Raw genomic sequence first — 16,616 nt, 5'->3', positions numbered from 1 at the left:
CAAACTTATAAAACAAATAATAAAGATGTAATCCCATACTGCAGAGTCAAAAAGTCAACTTTTTTTAAAACTTGTTTTTACCCACACACAAAAAAACATTCAGATTGATAGTAAAAAAATATATATCTGTCAGGTTTGGACACATGTTATTGCTAATACTGGAGTATTTTTTTTTCTCCTGCAGTATCCAAGACAATAGTCCGCATACATTAGAGCTATATGTACACAGTGGGCACCACCACCCCTTTCTCCGCCTGTTATCAGTGGCTGGTGAGCAATCACACACACAGAGGAACCGCCTATCGCTGAAAAAGTTCTTCCTCCACTCCGAGTGGTCAAAGTCTGCACGAAACCAACGACTACAGTCAAAGCTACGTTTGACGCTATTTCACTTAAAGAGGAGGATTAATAACACTGACATTACTCAGGCCCGATGGCTCCACTGCTGAAATGCAGCCTTTTTATTCTGCTGGCGTGCTTCCTAACGGTGAGTAGGCTAAACGATTCCCATTGTTAGATGTTCCCGGTATCTGGGTTTTTAAACAGGTGTGGCTCTCTGGTGAGGGATTAAACTCATCGGACGTGTTTTTGTGTACGCGTATATATCTCTTTAACATTAACTTTAACTTTAACGGGAAGCTATGCTAAAGCTAACAACTGGAAAGAAAAAAAGAAATGCGCAGTCTACATAGACACACACTTTGTGCTAGAAGGTTTCTTTAAATGTATTCTGTTCTTTTTAGCAAAAGCAGCTTTCCATCCTTACTCCCATACTAGATGAGAGGGCAACTTTTCCATTCTTGATCAAGTCATAATCACACATCGATTATCGATTATCCCTGATATAATATGTCACGTTAGAGGAGTTATGGAGTTTGTGACAATTAAAGATGTATTGTACTATGGATATATGATTTTAATAGTTTTTAATGATGCTGTGTACAGTTATGTAGACTTTCCAAAGTTCCAAAGAGGTTGGCATTCTGTACATTTATTTAACAGGCCATTTTATTGACATTAAAATAGTCAATTTGCTTTGGGCAAACATCGCGTTGATCTCTGAGATCCCCCATGTTTCTGACCTATCATGATGTCAAATGAATAGGCCAATGGTTGAACTTATGCCAAATGTGTAGGCCTTTTTCTCAGGAGCAACAATAATATGGGATACAATTTGATATAGTTACACATTAATGATCACGTTTTTTCTCCTTCTTTTTTCACCTGCAGCCTGTTCCAGTGGAGGCAGAAGGAAAAGGCTTTCACAGACAGAAAAGAGAATGGATCATAGCTCCCAGACAGCTTTATGAGAACAACGATTACACAGGCTTGGCCTACATTGCTCGAGTGTGTATATATTTTATTATTATTTACTTCTAAAGCATTTTTATTACATCTACATATTCTTATTCTTTTTTAGACTAATATAAGAAAGGCTTTCACAGTTATGCAGATATTGAATGTTGGCACAACATTTCATTTCTTTCAATAGCTACACTAAGTACATTGATTGTCTTTCTTGCCTCACTGGTTTTATCCTCAGGCAACTTTTTGTTTGTTTGAAGTCTTTAGCTTACCGACTCTGTAAAAACATCTTCATGACACTGGCAAGCTTCCATGTTCATAAAGAGTAATTTCAGACACAGCTGGCTGTTCTCAGAGCAGAAACTGGTTGAATGCCAGATTTCAGTTAAGTACATATAATCAGCAGTGGAAAAAGTAATAAATTAATTTTCAATTCAATTCAGTTTTAAATTCAATTCAAAATTAATGAATTAAAAGTAGTATTTATATAATATAGTAATATTGGTCTAATTTAAACTATTTCACACATTCGTGGGAGTTGAATCTATAACAATGCATCATATTTTATAAACTAATCAAATGTTTTGAATTTAAAAATTCAAAAAGTTGTGAAAATTCCAAAGTTTTTACAATGTATCCCTCTGAAATGCAGTGAAGTATAAAGTAGAGCAGAGTAAAATGGTAATGTACAAATACCGCAAAGTGAGTAGTTAAGCAAATGCACTTAGTTCCTTACCTCTACCAATGCATATTATGCCACATGCTTGCATTCACGTAATCCGCATGCAGGTAGCATTCATTTGAAATTATGACTGATAGAACACAGTTGTGTGAAAAAATGAAATACAGTATTTTATGATAAATTTGACAGTAAATAATCTGTGCACTTTTCCTTGTAGTTGATTGAATTAATTGTAATTGTTTAGTCTTACCAGATCAGGAGGATTGCTCATGTGTTTAAATTTTTCAGATTCGCTCTGATAAGGAGAACTACACAACGATATGGTATTATCTATCGGGGCCAGGGGTTGACCAGCCCCCTGTTGGTAGATTTGCTATTGACCGTAACACGGGCTTTGTGAAAATCTATTCCATTCTGGACCGAGAGGAGATCCCCTACTATCATGTAAGAGCACATAAACATCATGTGTGTGAAATCTAAAGCATTTAAGTACACTCAAGTTGTACACTAAGGAAATGGTATTATGTTTCTGATATCTCTTTTTGTAGTTACGAGGCTTGGCAAAATACGCTGATGGGACCCTTGCTGAAAAGGATATTGACCTTAATATTACCGTTTTGGATGTGAATGACAACCCACCGATCATTAAAGTACATCAAGTCGGATATGTCAATGAATCGAGTGCAGCAGGTATTTTAAGAGTATAATTAAGCGTTTTTGTGAAGGCAATTAAACAGTAGTTGTACCTGCACTCAATGAACTGATGTATTACTTAATTCCCTCTGGTGATTCCTAGGTACTGTTGTGATGAAAGTGATAGCAACTGATGCTGATCAAGAGAACACACTCCACTCCAAGATATTCTACAGAATTGTGGGGCAGAGTGACACAGCTGGGATGTTCTCCATCAACTCTCAAACTGGAGAGGTCACTGTTCGACAGAGCACGCTAGATAGAGAGGTGAGGCACTGACCTGAAATTGTTCTGTTGTCATCCAGCACAACCAATTCTATTTATTGGAAGAGCTTTTAACGTGTAACACTGTATCAGATCAGTATCACACAGTGTGATGAAACCAATTCTAATCATCACACTATGAAAACATCAACTATTTTCCACCTGTTGAGTCACTGTCAATGAGAAAGTAGCATTTTGTGCATTTGTTTTAGCAATTTTAACCAAATAACAGTATCATACTGATGTTAGTCAACAAGTTTTACTGGAAACTGAAACTGAATATCTGGTCTTTTTTTTTTTAGACAAAGGATACATATACTTTGAATATACTAGCATCAGACTTGGGTGGACAAGTGGGAGGAAATTCAGGAACTGGAGAAATTGTTGTCAGAATTCTGGACATAAATGACAATATTCCAACCATGGAAAAAGAATCGGTATGTGTGACACAATTACCAAAACCAAAACTTTAAGTATGTTTTTTAAAAAAAAAATTTATTGGCTTTAATAATAATGTTGTCCTAAAGTAACTTTTTTGTTTGTGTTTTATTTTGCAGTATGAAGGGAGTGTGGAGGAGAACACTATCAATGTGGAAGTGATGAGGATCAAAGCTGTTGACAGGGATCTGATTCACACTGACAACTGGCTGGCTGCGTATGAAATCGTTTCTGGGAATGAGGCAGGATATTTCACTATCACTACTGATAGTCAGACCAATGAGGGAATTATCATGATTCACAAGGTAAAAGAGTGTAGTTTCATTTTAATGGACTGAAATTGAAACAGGGTGGTTCCATGAGCAGAGTAAACACTACTACAAAAGATAAGGCTAATTGCATTATCCTGTGTATTATCCTTGAATCTGCAGGCCTTGGACTATGAGGAACTAAAGACGCTTAACTTGGAAGTGGCTCTTTCTAACAAAGCAGCATACAATTTTGGCAGTGGGATCACGACTGGCACAACAATCCCAAAAACCTACCCTGTTAAAATCAATGTGATCAATCAGAAGGAAGGTCCCCGATTTCAACCAAGTGTCAAAGTGGTGACTATCTCTGAGGACCAGTCTTCCGTCTTCATCAACAAAGTTATCACTACCTACTCTGCTATTGACAGTGATACGCTAAAAACAGCCACCAACGTAAGGTACAGCCACAAAGTGAAAGATCACTAAAGTCAATAAACCACAGACGTGTATATGTCTTTCTTTGCATCTCTGATTTGATGTATTTTACATGAATAGCTTTTTTTGTCCTCACGTATGTGGATCTTCCTATTTATAGGTATGCTAAATTGAAAGATGAAGGCAACTGGTTGGTTATTGATGAAAAGACGGCAGAGATCAAGCTGAATAAGCTTCCTGACAGAGAGTCCAAGTTGTTGATCAATGGAACTTATTATGCTGAAATTATATGCATTTCCAATGGTGAGTTCTGTAATTAATGATTCTCCAATGGGCTGATATGGTGCAAAACAGATTCAATAATAATAATCACTCTTTTGATTGGCTTTCAGATAATCCCTCAAAAACTGCCACAGGGACCATAGCCATTCAGGTGGAGGACTTTAATGATCACTGTCCAAAACTGACCTCTACAGTCCAGACCATGTGCCTTGAGGATAATGTGATCTACGTTACAGCCGTAGATGAAGACAAGTTCCCCAATTCTGCACCATTTGAATTCACTGTGATTCAGGGAAGCAGCAAGGGGGGGTGGACAGTGGAGCATCTTAATGGTAAGGTTACAATTGGGGGTTGGCAATTTCCCAGCAAATTTGCGTTACATTGACATTTGGCCTTAGTGCTCTTCGACGTTGATAATTAAAGAGGCATTTTTATCTTCTGCTCTAGTTTTTAACACCAAAATATTAGATTTGCAAGCAGATTGTGGTCATTACAATATTTAATTGACTTCAGATGTTACACAATTCTGTGATTAATATAAACATGTCATGTTGCTGCAAATACACCTAGCCAGGGGTGTTTTGCACATATAATAATTGCAACTAATGGGTAGTCACATAGGTGTTCTAGTTTCATGGAAATACTATATTACATCTTTAATCATCGGCCTGGAATACTTTTTTTTAGCCACATCTCTGCTTCTTCAACCATGCAAGTAATTGTGTGTAGTGAAAAAGGTCCATCTTGGTTTTATCACTTCTATATAAAGAATGGAAACAATATCATATACAGTATTACAAGACACAAACAGACAAACAAACTTCTTTAACAACTCTTAAAGCACATTTTCAAACGTGGTTCTTGTCTTTCTTTAGAAACCACAGCCATTCTGCGAGACCAAGCCAACTTGTGGCCAGGGACGCACAAAGTAGCAGTGGATGTCAAAGACCAGCAGGGAAAGTCATGTGCTGATGTTCAGATGATTGACGTAATTGTGTGTAGTTGCCATGACGTCACTAAAACCTGTACGCCGCGCACTGAAAAGACTGTGGATTTTGGAGCTAAAGGTGTCCTGCTTCTGCTCCTGGGACTGCTGCTTCTGCTTTGTGAGTAGTCCTTATTTCCTTCTCTTCCTGGTTGGTTGTTTTGATAAGAATCATTAACTTCCCTCTGCGTGGTTGCCTAACCTAACATGTTGCAGCCTGCTTGGAGACATTTAGAAAAGAAAAATGGGTGGGTCACTGGAATTGTTTTAAAGAGGCAGATCATGACTCTATCATGCATTACACAAAGATTTGTTGTCTAGCCATGAGTATTATCCCTCTGTTGAATAAAAGTAATTTACTGATTGATCGTTGGACTTCATTTGAACCTGACCAGTATATACTTTCACAAGACTTTCTTTTGACATGGTGTGAAACATGCTTTTTCAGTGCTGCCCCTTCTGCTGCTGTTCTGCCTGTGTGGAGGTGTAGCAGCTATTGGAGATTTCAAGGCCATTCCATATGATACAAAGCAACAGCTCATCTCATATCACACTGAGGGACAGGGAGAAGACAAGGTATTTTGATTAGCCTACAATACTTATATACAATAACTAGATTTATTTAGTTTTAAAATGTGTCAACCGAATGTGCCCAAAATGCTGCATCTCTGATGGGATCGTATGTTTTCCCAACAGGAAGTTCCTCTTCTGCATGTCCCAGTGGAAGTTGATGGTGGCACAGTAAATGCCAAGAACATCAACACCTATGAGGGAAAGGGACACCTTGGAGAACTGACTGAATTTGGAGCTGCAGCAGGGGGGGGCGCAACCTTCGTCAGGGGCCTAAATACTGTCAACATGACGGCCGAGGAAATGCGCCTGTACAACCAATATAACCATTCCGGTTGGCAGGGGGGGTTGGACTACGGTGATGCTGGGATGATGACAGGACAAGAAAATAATTTCTCCCAATACAGGGCTGGGGCCTTTGATGGGATGGCTCTATCTGATCAGTTCCTGGAGGAGTATTATTCAAGTGTGAGTACATAAAACACCATATACAAACTCTTTAACAAAAGCCTAATATTATGAATTTTAAGTTTGTTTTTAAAACAACAATATATTCAGATTTTTCTTTTTTTCTTTTTGCAGAAAGCCAACCATGCTGCACTACAATCCCAGCAAATGGACGCTCAGCTGGTCTATGACTATGAGGGTAAAGAGTCCTTGGCAGGTTCTGTAGGTTGCTGCAGCCTTCTTGAGAACGATAATGACCTTGGATTCCTCAATGATCTCGGACCTAAATTCAAAACCCTGGCTGAGATTTGTCAGGGGTCGACCTTGGTAACAGAGTCTGTGGATGCAAAGGTTTCTTTCTCTCAGCCCAGACCAGTGTCTCCTGTCCGGCCCTCCACCCACACGTATGTCCATACTCACACAGAAAAAATCAGGGACAGGGACCATGCGAACATCAACACCATCAACACCTCCAATGTAGTGTCTGAGAGAATCACTGAGAGAGCCCAGGGTTCAGCCACCATTCCCACCGTACATGTCCAAGACAAGAGTGGGATTTCCAGTCAGACGCTGCTCATACAGCAGCCCGCGGTGTACTACGCTGCCACGCCCATGTATGTAGTCGAGTCCAAGCCCCAAATGGTGCTTGTGTCAGGGGGAACCCAGCAGGCAATGGGTCAAATAGGCCAAGTTGGGCTAAGTCAGGGGCTGGTGCAGGTTGGTGGCCTGCAAAGTGGTCAGCAGTTAATGCAGGTTGGTGGCCTTCAAGGTGGTCAGGGGTTGGTGCAGGTTGGTGGCCTGCAAGGTGGTCAGCAGTTAATGCAGGTTGGTGGCCTGCAAGGTGGTCAGGGGTTAGTACAGGTTGGTGGCCTGCAAGGTGGTCAGGGGATGGTGCAGGTTGGTGGCCTGCAAGGTGGTCAGGGGATGGTGCAGGTTGGTGGCCAACAAGGTTCTCATGGTGTGGTCCTTGTAGATAGGCAAGTAGGAATGGGTGGAGTGACAGGGCAGGTAGCACAAGGCCATTCACAAGGAACCCACTCCAGGTCTAGACAAGTGTTAGTGGTGGAGAGCGCGTCCTCAGGGGAAGAGCAAGGTGGGCACTTAGCACAGGGCTTTGTTCAGATGGGACATAGGTCTGCAGAGCAGGGTTTGGAGGTAAGAGGTCAAGGTTTGAATGTTGAAACTCAGAATTCTTCACTGGCTTCATCCAGTTCTACGGGGTCAAAAGAGGACTTTACTCTGACAGCCACACCCAAACTGAAAGGAAGCCAGAGAGTGGTTGTGCAACGTAAGAAAGTCTCTGTAACTGAGAGGAATATTGAATCTAGTTCAAGGGCGTAAAGGGGCCCATTTGTTTAGCATACACACTAGTTTTGTCATATACTGAAATATATTTCAGTATACTTAAATATACTACAGTATGTAAATACATACAGTAGATGGTCATACAGATAGATATTGTGATAAATTGGGGTAAACTGGTGTACCACAGTTTACTTAACCAAAAAGGTAATACTGTTTGTTCTCATCTATTGATAACACTACTGCTCAGTGTAACACATGGCATTGACTACATGACCATCCTGGCCATAAAAAAAAGGATTGCATTTCCATACTTCACAAAATGTAATTCCCCTCTTTCTAGAGTCCGAAGAATCCTCATTTTAGAACCACATGACTTACAATCATTATACTCATTTCAGGTATTATACTGCATGGCTTCAGGTCAGGAACAGCCAAAGTAAATATAACAGAACTTAACAGTACAAACAAAAAGGTTACGCACCCCCATATGTCCGATTATAGCTATATGCAAGTGTCAGATCGGTGCTCCAAAAAGGCTCATAAGGTTATTATAATAGATGCAAAATCATAGCACCTTACAAATAATCATGTTACTGGTATGGATTAATACACTGAATAAACTCAAATGTTCATACTATTATCACTATGTGCTTAAGGGCAGATACAGTCTCACGTATTGCTCTTCTAGAATAGAACAACACAGCTCTTCAGAGCTCTTCAGTCAGTTGCTTGTAAAAAATATTCTAATAATACAACAAATTGTTAGTCTCGAGAAGCACAATTATTTTGAGAGTGACTAGAACAAATCTTCCGTAGTTACTATATTGTTGCATGTGTCCATATCGGCTTGGAATAGTGCTGTGGGTACTATATTTTTCATAGTGTGGTGTGATGTAAAGATTCTATGGTTGCATTTTGGAATATTTTAGCTTCCGCCATGCCTTAAGTCGTTCTGCTGACCTTTTAGATTGCTGAGTGATACTGGAACTTAGATAAATGCTGTTTGTAATGTACAACTGATAAAAGCACCCTCTGCAGAAGAACCATGATGTAGTAAACCAAGAAGGGAGTAGACTGTTTCTTATCAGTAGACAGTAAAGTCATCAGACTATAAGCAAAAGAAGAAAATACTGCACACCTTCTCAGTTTTATTGTTGCACTCTTTTATTATTTCTACGGAATATGTGTGGTTCTATAAGTTGTGTTTTTACAATAAGCCAAGTGTAAACTCCATAAGATCTAAGTGCCAAATCTGTAAGATGTTAAATGTGTTGGTGTAAGCTAACTAAATCTCTCTTTGCACTGTTGCCGTTAGGGCTGTTGGTGATCCTTGTTTCCTCGACCCTCTCTCTCCCTTTGTGTGATCGCCCTCCGTATGATCACACACATTGATTTCAAACTGATTTTATTGATTTAAAAATGGTCCACATTGAAATCTCCATCCATGGGAACCATAGGCCGACCGTAGAAAGCCATGATTAATCAATCAGAATTAGTATTCAACAAGGCCGTGGAATTAAGGCTTTCAAAGTGTTATTTTTATTGTGTGTTTCTGTGTGTGTGTGTGTTTGTCTAGTGGTAACATAATGTGGGTATGTGGATTGGTCTGATTATACATACATGATGTGGAAAGGCAAAGTAATCAAGAATGAGCTTGCAAAGCTACTGAAAACATTTGGTGCAATGATGCTGTTTTTGCTATTGACGTGTATGTATTTTCATCTGTAGTTTCTAATGTGCTGTATGAATATAGCATAGACTGTAAGTTTTTTTAAGCATGTAGAATTTGCACCTCCTGTTGTAATAAAATGGAATAGAAAAAAAGCTGTTGTATTGACCCTAATTTCCTTGTTTCAAATATGTGTTGTAACAAGTGCATGGGAAGGGCAAAGGCATACAGTATGTGTTTGGATGATACAACAGTTTCTTTGTCTAAAGAGACAATTTCTTTACTCGCGTCATGCAGTGTTTCGGTCATCTAGCTTTTTGGCGAAGGAAGGGCGTCATTAAAATATATTGGGTTTGCGTTGCTAAACAAGTGTTAACAAACACATTCTTCCACATTAATGTAAAATACTCTTTCTAAAGGGGTTTGTAGTGTTTAGAAATATTACATAAAAAACTGTTTATATGTTACATTCAACATTTCTACTAAAACCTGAGAAATTCTATAAGGGCAGCATTTATTTATCAAGAGTACTCCTGTAAATAGACTTTGGTGAGTAAAAACACTGGAGATGTGTTGAATTGAAAATGTCTGTCAAAGAAACTGTCAAATCCACATACATTAACTTTTCAGTCCAACTACATGTTTAGTTTGATAAAAATCCATTGCGGACCTACAACTTATTTGGTTACCAGTAAAACATGCCCCATTCAGTGAGACTTTCATTCAAGCTTTTCTAAGTGGACATGGCATGCCTGTGTAGCTCGAATACAAATGGTTCCTTTGTAGCGGACCCAAAAAAGATTCAGTCATGCTCACGATGAACAAAGAAGCCAATGTAGAAAATCTGGTTTAAGGATGAAGTCATTTGCAATGCAGGTAAAGCCTGAAAATGGCTGGAAAGATAACAAGATCTGAGACTTAGCTCTTAGGCCTTTTTATTTATTTATTTTGTTTGGTTTGCATTCAAAGATAAATTCCAGCTTCTAGGTATCCAAGGAAGATTACACAAGTCAAAAGAAGATGTTCTACCACTATCACAGATATCAAAACAACCAGCCATGCATGCCATCAACATGAGGGAGTATGGTAGAGTACGGGTTTAACGGTGCACAGGTGAAGTAGATATATGCTATAAATATATATAGAAAGTGTGAAAACTTGCTGTGTGACTTACAATACTGCATTAAAAACTGCAGTATTGTAATTTGCTTTCTTCATAATACCCACTGTAAGAAGATCGTCATTAAGCTAAGTGTCCTTGTGGACAAGCCTCAGGTACCACAGATGAGATTTATGCTGAGAGGGGAAAGTTAATAATAAATATAAACGTAGTGAGTTGGAACTGACTAACTTGATGCTCATTAAAGAGTAAAATAACAATCTTCTCTATTTTCTCTACTGTACCATCGGAATCTTAACTGATTTAAAGTATGACTCAACGATTAAAATGTTTGCTAGTGCAAAATGTGCAAAAATAGCATAACATGTATATTTGTGTTTGTAGCTCTACACGTTTCATCAAATGTCTCATGTAGTTTATCCCATCAATTGTTTTGTTTGTTCCCTGTGGAGTGACATTGTTAAGTTTGTGTATGTACATAGTTCTAAACATCTACCAAACTAAAGAGTATTTAGCCAATTTATATGGTTTTATTGCTTTGTAGGAATTATACGGAAGTCTAACCAAAACAAGTGTCATCTAGATAGTTGTCAGACAAAGTTGTCAGTGGACATAACATTCTGATCTGAAATTCAAAATAGTTATTGGGTTGATTGAGCTGGTCTGACCGACACCTTGTTACTGAACTCAGTTCTACCTTACGATCTTACTTCCTTTTTTTTCTCTTTTACGTCTCCTTTTTTTTGTCTTTCTTCTGACTGGGATCATTTGTTTTAAATCCGCATTTGCTTTTGCTAGTCATTCCTTCAAAAAGAAAGGAGAAGAGTTATCATGATTTAAATTTAATTCCCCACTAAAGAAATACCAAAGTGCCTGTTGCAATGCGCATCTTTTCCCTGTGGCTCAGGGCAAAATAAATTACTGCTCTGCTACTCTGGTTGGGTTAGGTTAATTTCTCGGTTTGGCTCTGTTGGCCATCACTCATGTCAAAGCACATGTTTTATATCAGCTGTCAGATGGAAATTCTTGCTTTGATGGCCTTGGCTGGGGTGTGGCCAAAAGTGCAACATATTTAAACCCTGAGAGATTAGTAACAGACAGTTTCTGTCTGAGTTGTCTGCATTGTGTGCTCATTTGTGTTGTCAGATGGCCCAATCCTTTTATCAGCAAGTTTCGTCACATTGATTAATGCATGTTTTAAATTCTGCTATAACTTTCCCCTTGTTTATTTACTGTCACTGGGCCCCTCCCTGGTTGCTTGGACGTGTGTCAATCCAATCCCTATGCTGTAGATCCCATTTTCACACTGGCTTCTGCAAAGTTACTAAATTCAACCAGTTTCTGTCAAATATCCAGGCTCACGGTTACTCAACTTCATGTATTGCAACATGTACATCACAAGTAGTAGCTATTTGTCATATTAAGAGGACTCTCTGGATAAATTAAAGATATGTTTGTTCCTGACAGAGCTTGTACTTTTAGTACATCAAAGGTTAAGGCTGAGGAATACTTATTACTGTCAAAAATTACTTTACAATGCAGTGTCTGTCCTTTGTCACTTTCTGAGTTCCCTACCCTGTTGGTGGCACTTTCATGTTGAAGATTTAAATCTTTAAAAACTGATCACAAATATATTCTTCAAGCTTTAGAAATTGCTTAATAATTTCCTAAAACAGCTGGGCTCTGTAGTATTCACTGCACCAGGACTGTATGAGGGATTGACTCAAAATAAACTACAAAACCATTATTTAAATGTAGGAACATGTCACCCAGTTTAACTGTGCAGTTTTGAATAGTTTCTGAACAGTGGAGGTCTACACATACAGTACTTAATAGTACAGGTAGCTTCAATTTTTTGTTGGTTTTGGGTGTTTATGGAATTTGTGGACAATTGGAAAAATATAAAATATCATCACACCTTAACAAAAATGTCTCAAACATACAGAGTTAATGTGTAAACATATCACACATTACAACTAAAACAAGGATGTTGAGATAAATGCAGAACAAGTCGGCTCTTATTCACCCTTTACACCTGGGTAACTATCAAGTAAAAAGATGACATGAAGTATTGACAGATCTGGATCTTTTATTGGAGACTTGAGAAAGTGGTTGCATGTTGAGGTAAATGTTACAAAACTGTGATTAGAACAAGACTGTACTTATTTTTTTTAAACTGGCAAAGCATGACTTGGAAAATCAATTACTATGGTTCTTGCATGTTTTTAAGGTTCCAACACCACCCACGATTATTGTCAGTATAAGCCATATCTAAATGCTAAATAATTTTGGCTAAACAACTGCATCTGTAGCATTATGATCTCACTGGGATGTCGACCAACAATTAACATTTTGTTTCTCTCAGAGTGTCATGTCAGTGTTTTACAATCAGTGGCGGATATCATGGCGGACTTCTTCCTCATCCTCTATTTCATCTTCTTCATACTCGCCCATCTCATCAGCGGTAGCATCCTGGTACTGCTGATACTCGGACACCAGGTCATTCATGTTGCTCTCGGCCTCCGTGAACTCCATCTCATCCATTCCCTCGCCAGTGTACCAGTGGAGGAAGGCCTTTCGGCGAAACATGGCTGTGAACTGCTCAGAGATCCTCCTGAACAGCTCCTGGATGGCCGTGCTGTTGCCAATGAAGGTGGCGGACATCTTGAGGCCACGGGGAGGGATGTCGCAAACGGCGGTCTTGACATTGTTGGGAATCCATTCAACGAAGTAGCTGCTGTTCTTGTTCTGCACGCTCAACATCTGTTCATCCACTTCCTTCATTGACATACGGCCGCGGAAGATGGCTGCCACAGTGAGGTAGCGTCCATGACGAGGGTCACAGGCTGCCATCATGTTCTTGGCATCGAACATTTGCTGCGTGAGCTCTGGGACGGAGAGGGCGCGGTACTGCTGGCTGCCCCTGCTTGTAAGGGGCGCAAAGCCCGGCATGAAGAAATGCAGGCGGGGGAAGGGCACCATGTTGACAGCCAGCTTACGCAGGTCAGCGTTGAGTTGGCCAGGGAAGCGTAGACAGGTGGTCACCCCGCTCATGGTGGCTGAAACCAGGTGGTTGAGGTCTCCGTAGGTAGGTGTGGTCAGCTTCAGGGTGCGGAAGCAAATATCATACAGGGCCTCATTGTCAATGCTGAAGGTCTCATCTGTGTTTTCCACTAACTGGTGGACAGAGAGAGTGGCGTTGTAGGGCTCCACCACAGTGTCAGACACCTTTGGGGAAGGCATGACACTGAAGGTGTTCATGATGCGGTCGGGGTACTCCTCGCGGATCTTGCTGATTAGCAGTGTACCCATTCCTGAACCCGTGCCTCCGCCAAGCGAGTGGGTGAGCTGAAAGCCCTGGAGGCAATCGCAGTTCTCGGACTCCTTCCTCACCACATCCAGCACCGAGTCCACCAGCTCAGCTCCCTCAGTGTAGTGACCCTTAGCCCAGTTATTTCCTGCTCCACTTTGACCTGCAGGATGCACGCAATGTTTAAAGATAAATTATGTTGGACAAATAACGGTGTCACTTTCTGTTTAGGCATACTTTATAACGGCTTCATAAGTTGTAACAAACATCTTTTTTGATGGACTGGCTTAACATTTTGTCCAGACATTCTTGGTCCCCAGAGGGTGGATCCTAATGAAATTGGTGATATCCTAACTTGTCCTTTTGCGCCACCATGAGACATGAGATATGTGGATTTAAGTGAAATGTCTCAAAAGCGATTGGATTGCCATGGAATTTGGTATGGACATGTACAGTATGTCCTCTTCAAGATTATTTCTAATACCTTTTGTTAACTCGTGATTTAATATAGAGCCATCAAATTTTCAATTTGTCTAATATATTACCAATCACCCCCAGCTTTATTTTGTATTTAGTACAAATTAGGAAATACAAGGTAATATGCTAAAAAGCTCAATCAACATACAACACCATTGTTAGCATGTGCCCCGGCTGATGTTAGCATTTAACTCAAACATGGCTGTAGATTCTTAGTTTTAACAACCTGGAAACCCTAATTGTGTTCTTCTTGACGTAAGGATCTATTGGGCATTAATAAATTGTGTATGATCCATTAATAGAGTCATTTGTTACAGTTTCAAAAAGTATACCTTGTTGGAAACAGGCACTCAAATGCCTTACGCTATTTATTATAAATGTGGAAATGAAATGTGCAATGATTAGTAAATGCCCATGAGTTATTTATCTCCTTCAAGACCCAGACATGGTAAATTATATTTCTGATTAACAATAATTCTGTAATTTGGAGGACTGCAGCATCATCTCTAAGTAGATATATATTTTTCGCTGAGTCACCATGAGAGCTGTCTCAGTCTGGCTCAGCTGCACATGGACAATATATCACACTACTAGTCCATCGCGGAGAAACTGCAGAGGCTTTATGCTGGAAAAGTACATTGCTGGACAGCGCTGTCAGGTGAAACTAAGCACAGCGTTACAGGGTATGACAGCAGCTGCTGACACACACATATTGTATGAGCAGTTGGTTCAGGGTGAGCACTGACATCAAGGTTTAAACATCTACTCACCAAAGACAAAGTTGTCAGGCCTGAAAAGCTGTCCAAACGGGCCGGAGCGAACTGAATCCATGGTTCCTGGCTCCAGGTCGACCAGAATGGCCCGGGGGACATATTTGCTGCCTTTGGATGAATAAGAGCAGAGGATAGAGAGACACAGAGAGGTAATGGATGGAAGGGTGGAGTAATACAGTATATCGGCAGTCTCAGTGTGCATGATGTCAGAACATATGTAGTAAACCATGAAAAAACTCTAAAGAGTATTTTCTCCATAATTAAACCCATCTAAAAGCAGTACTGTTCGTTAACGTAATCCTTTAAGTAAACAGCCTTTTGTTTGAAGGATACTACGGCCTGGGCTAAATCTGGAAACATGCTACAGTATTGTTTTTCTTTTTGCATTTTACAGTGTTCATCCATCTTAGTCTGTAACCCTTCTTGCAAGCAAACTGCTGCAGCATGCTGCACTGCTTCTTCTAGACCAGTGGGGCTCAAAAAGTGCTGAGCACTGCAGACTGCACTCCATCAAAGCAATTTTTCCCTACCCATACCTCTTTTCCCCCCATTCCTTGCCTGTGTTATTCCTAATGTAGCTATATCCAGTCTTTTCTTTTAATTTAAAAGGAGAAATGAATTTCTGTGATAGAACAGTGACCCAGTAGGTTACACTGATGCCAGTATGCAACATAGAAACAAAGGATCGATAATGCTTGCTAGAAAAATAGGTTAGTGGTAGTGAATATGCTGCTTAGGCCCAGATGTGCCTCCTGCACAGGCCTTTCATTCATGCACAGCCAATGAGTAATCTCAGTCTTGTTTACACATATATCGAGATCTGCACCAACTTGTTGTCCTTCGCCGACAGCATTGGTTCAAAGACTGAATCACTACAGCTACAGAGCTGCATAATTATTGAACGTTGTTGTTTGACTGTTAAATGCTGCGAGGAATGACATGCAAAGCATTTGTAATGACCTTCAACATGCCACGCCAATAAAATCTGATACTGAGATGAGACAAAGACACAGTGAGCTCGGGGTCAGCTATACAGAGACTGCAGATACCTGTGCTCCCTAGAGAGAGAGAGAGAGAGAGAGAGAGAGAGAGAGAGAGAGAGAGAGAGAGATTTTAGCAGATTCACTGTCCTAATTTTTCCCTGCACTCATTGTGGGACCTACTTTCCCCTTGCAGCTAAATGTATGATATGAGCATACTGTGGCATTCCAATGAGGACTGTGTAGCATAAGCTCATGCAAGGATAGGGAGCAATGGAAACAAAGCTTTATGGAATAGTAAATTATTCAGATACAAACGTGGTTTAATTAAAAACTTTCACACTTTTTCCCCTTTTTGCTTTACCTGATGCCTCATTGTAGTAGACATTTATCCTCTCCAGCTGCAGGTCACTGTCACCTTGGTAACTCCCGGTTGGATCGATGCCATGCTCGTCACTTATCACCTCCCAGAACTAAAATGGAACATACATAATCATATGAACTTCAGTTGTTGGGGTCATTTAGCAACATAACATGGTGTTAAAACCAGCGTAGCCTACTATCAGGCCTCATTTTAGTGACTGCGCATCTTCTTGGTGACTAAAGGACACGCAACAGGGGGGGGGGGGG

General features: G+C 40.0%; 2 protein-coding genes across 11 annotated transcripts in view; one reads left to right on the top strand and one right to left on the bottom strand.

Moving 5' to 3' along the window:
• The first annotated feature begins 217 nt into the window (after window positions 1-217).
• Window positions 218-7,835, top strand: LOC117954830 (desmoglein-2-like). Of its 9 annotated transcripts, XM_034888851.1 has the most exons (16): window positions 218-487; window positions 1,231-1,347; window positions 2,276-2,431; window positions 2,536-2,677; window positions 2,784-2,947; window positions 3,247-3,381; window positions 3,502-3,687; window positions 3,814-4,091; window positions 4,229-4,371; window positions 4,461-4,682; window positions 5,226-5,456; window positions 5,784-5,911; window positions 6,032-6,373; window positions 6,488-7,085; window positions 7,194-7,265; window positions 7,302-7,835. In XM_034888851.1, exons 1-16 carry the CDS (start codon window positions 434-436, stop codon window positions 7,691-7,693), a joined length of 3,360 nt encoding a protein of 1,119 aa, XP_034744742.1. In that variant the 5' UTR covers window positions 218-433; the 3' UTR covers window positions 7,694-7,835. The 9 variants fall into 9 exon arrangements, with proteins under 9 accessions (XP_034744742.1, XP_034744739.1, XP_034744738.1 ...); XM_034888848.1 differs by having other exon boundaries at window positions 6,488-7,069; window positions 7,178-7,835; XM_034888847.1 differs by having other exon boundaries at window positions 6,488-7,069; window positions 7,142-7,835.
• A 4,680-nt stretch (window positions 7,836-12,515) lies between these two features.
• Window positions 12,516-16,616, bottom strand: part of LOC117954833 (tubulin beta-2A chain) — a 4,628-nt gene continuing 527 nt past the window's right edge. The window contains exons 2-5 of one of the 2 annotated variants that reach the window (XM_034888854.1): window positions 16,351-16,459; window positions 16,056-16,064; window positions 15,004-15,114; window positions 12,516-13,919 (exon numbers count right to left, since the gene is read on the bottom strand). In XM_034888854.1, coding sequence (XP_034744745.1) covers window positions 12,835-13,919; window positions 15,004-15,114; window positions 16,056-16,064; window positions 16,351-16,459 — 1,314 coding nt within the window. In that variant the 3' untranslated portion in view covers window positions 12,516-12,834. The remainder of the gene's footprint in view (window positions 13,920-15,003; window positions 15,115-16,055; window positions 16,065-16,350; window positions 16,460-16,616) is intronic. The other variant, XM_034888856.1, reaches the window with a different exon arrangement.

Source organism: Etheostoma cragini, chromosome 12, assembly GCF_013103735.1.
Source record: "Etheostoma cragini isolate CJK2018 chromosome 12, CSU_Ecrag_1.0, whole genome shotgun sequence".
Lineage (NCBI taxonomy): Eukaryota > Metazoa > Chordata > Actinopteri > Perciformes > Percidae > Etheostoma > Etheostoma cragini.
This window is presented reverse-complemented; position numbering and strand designations above follow the sequence as displayed.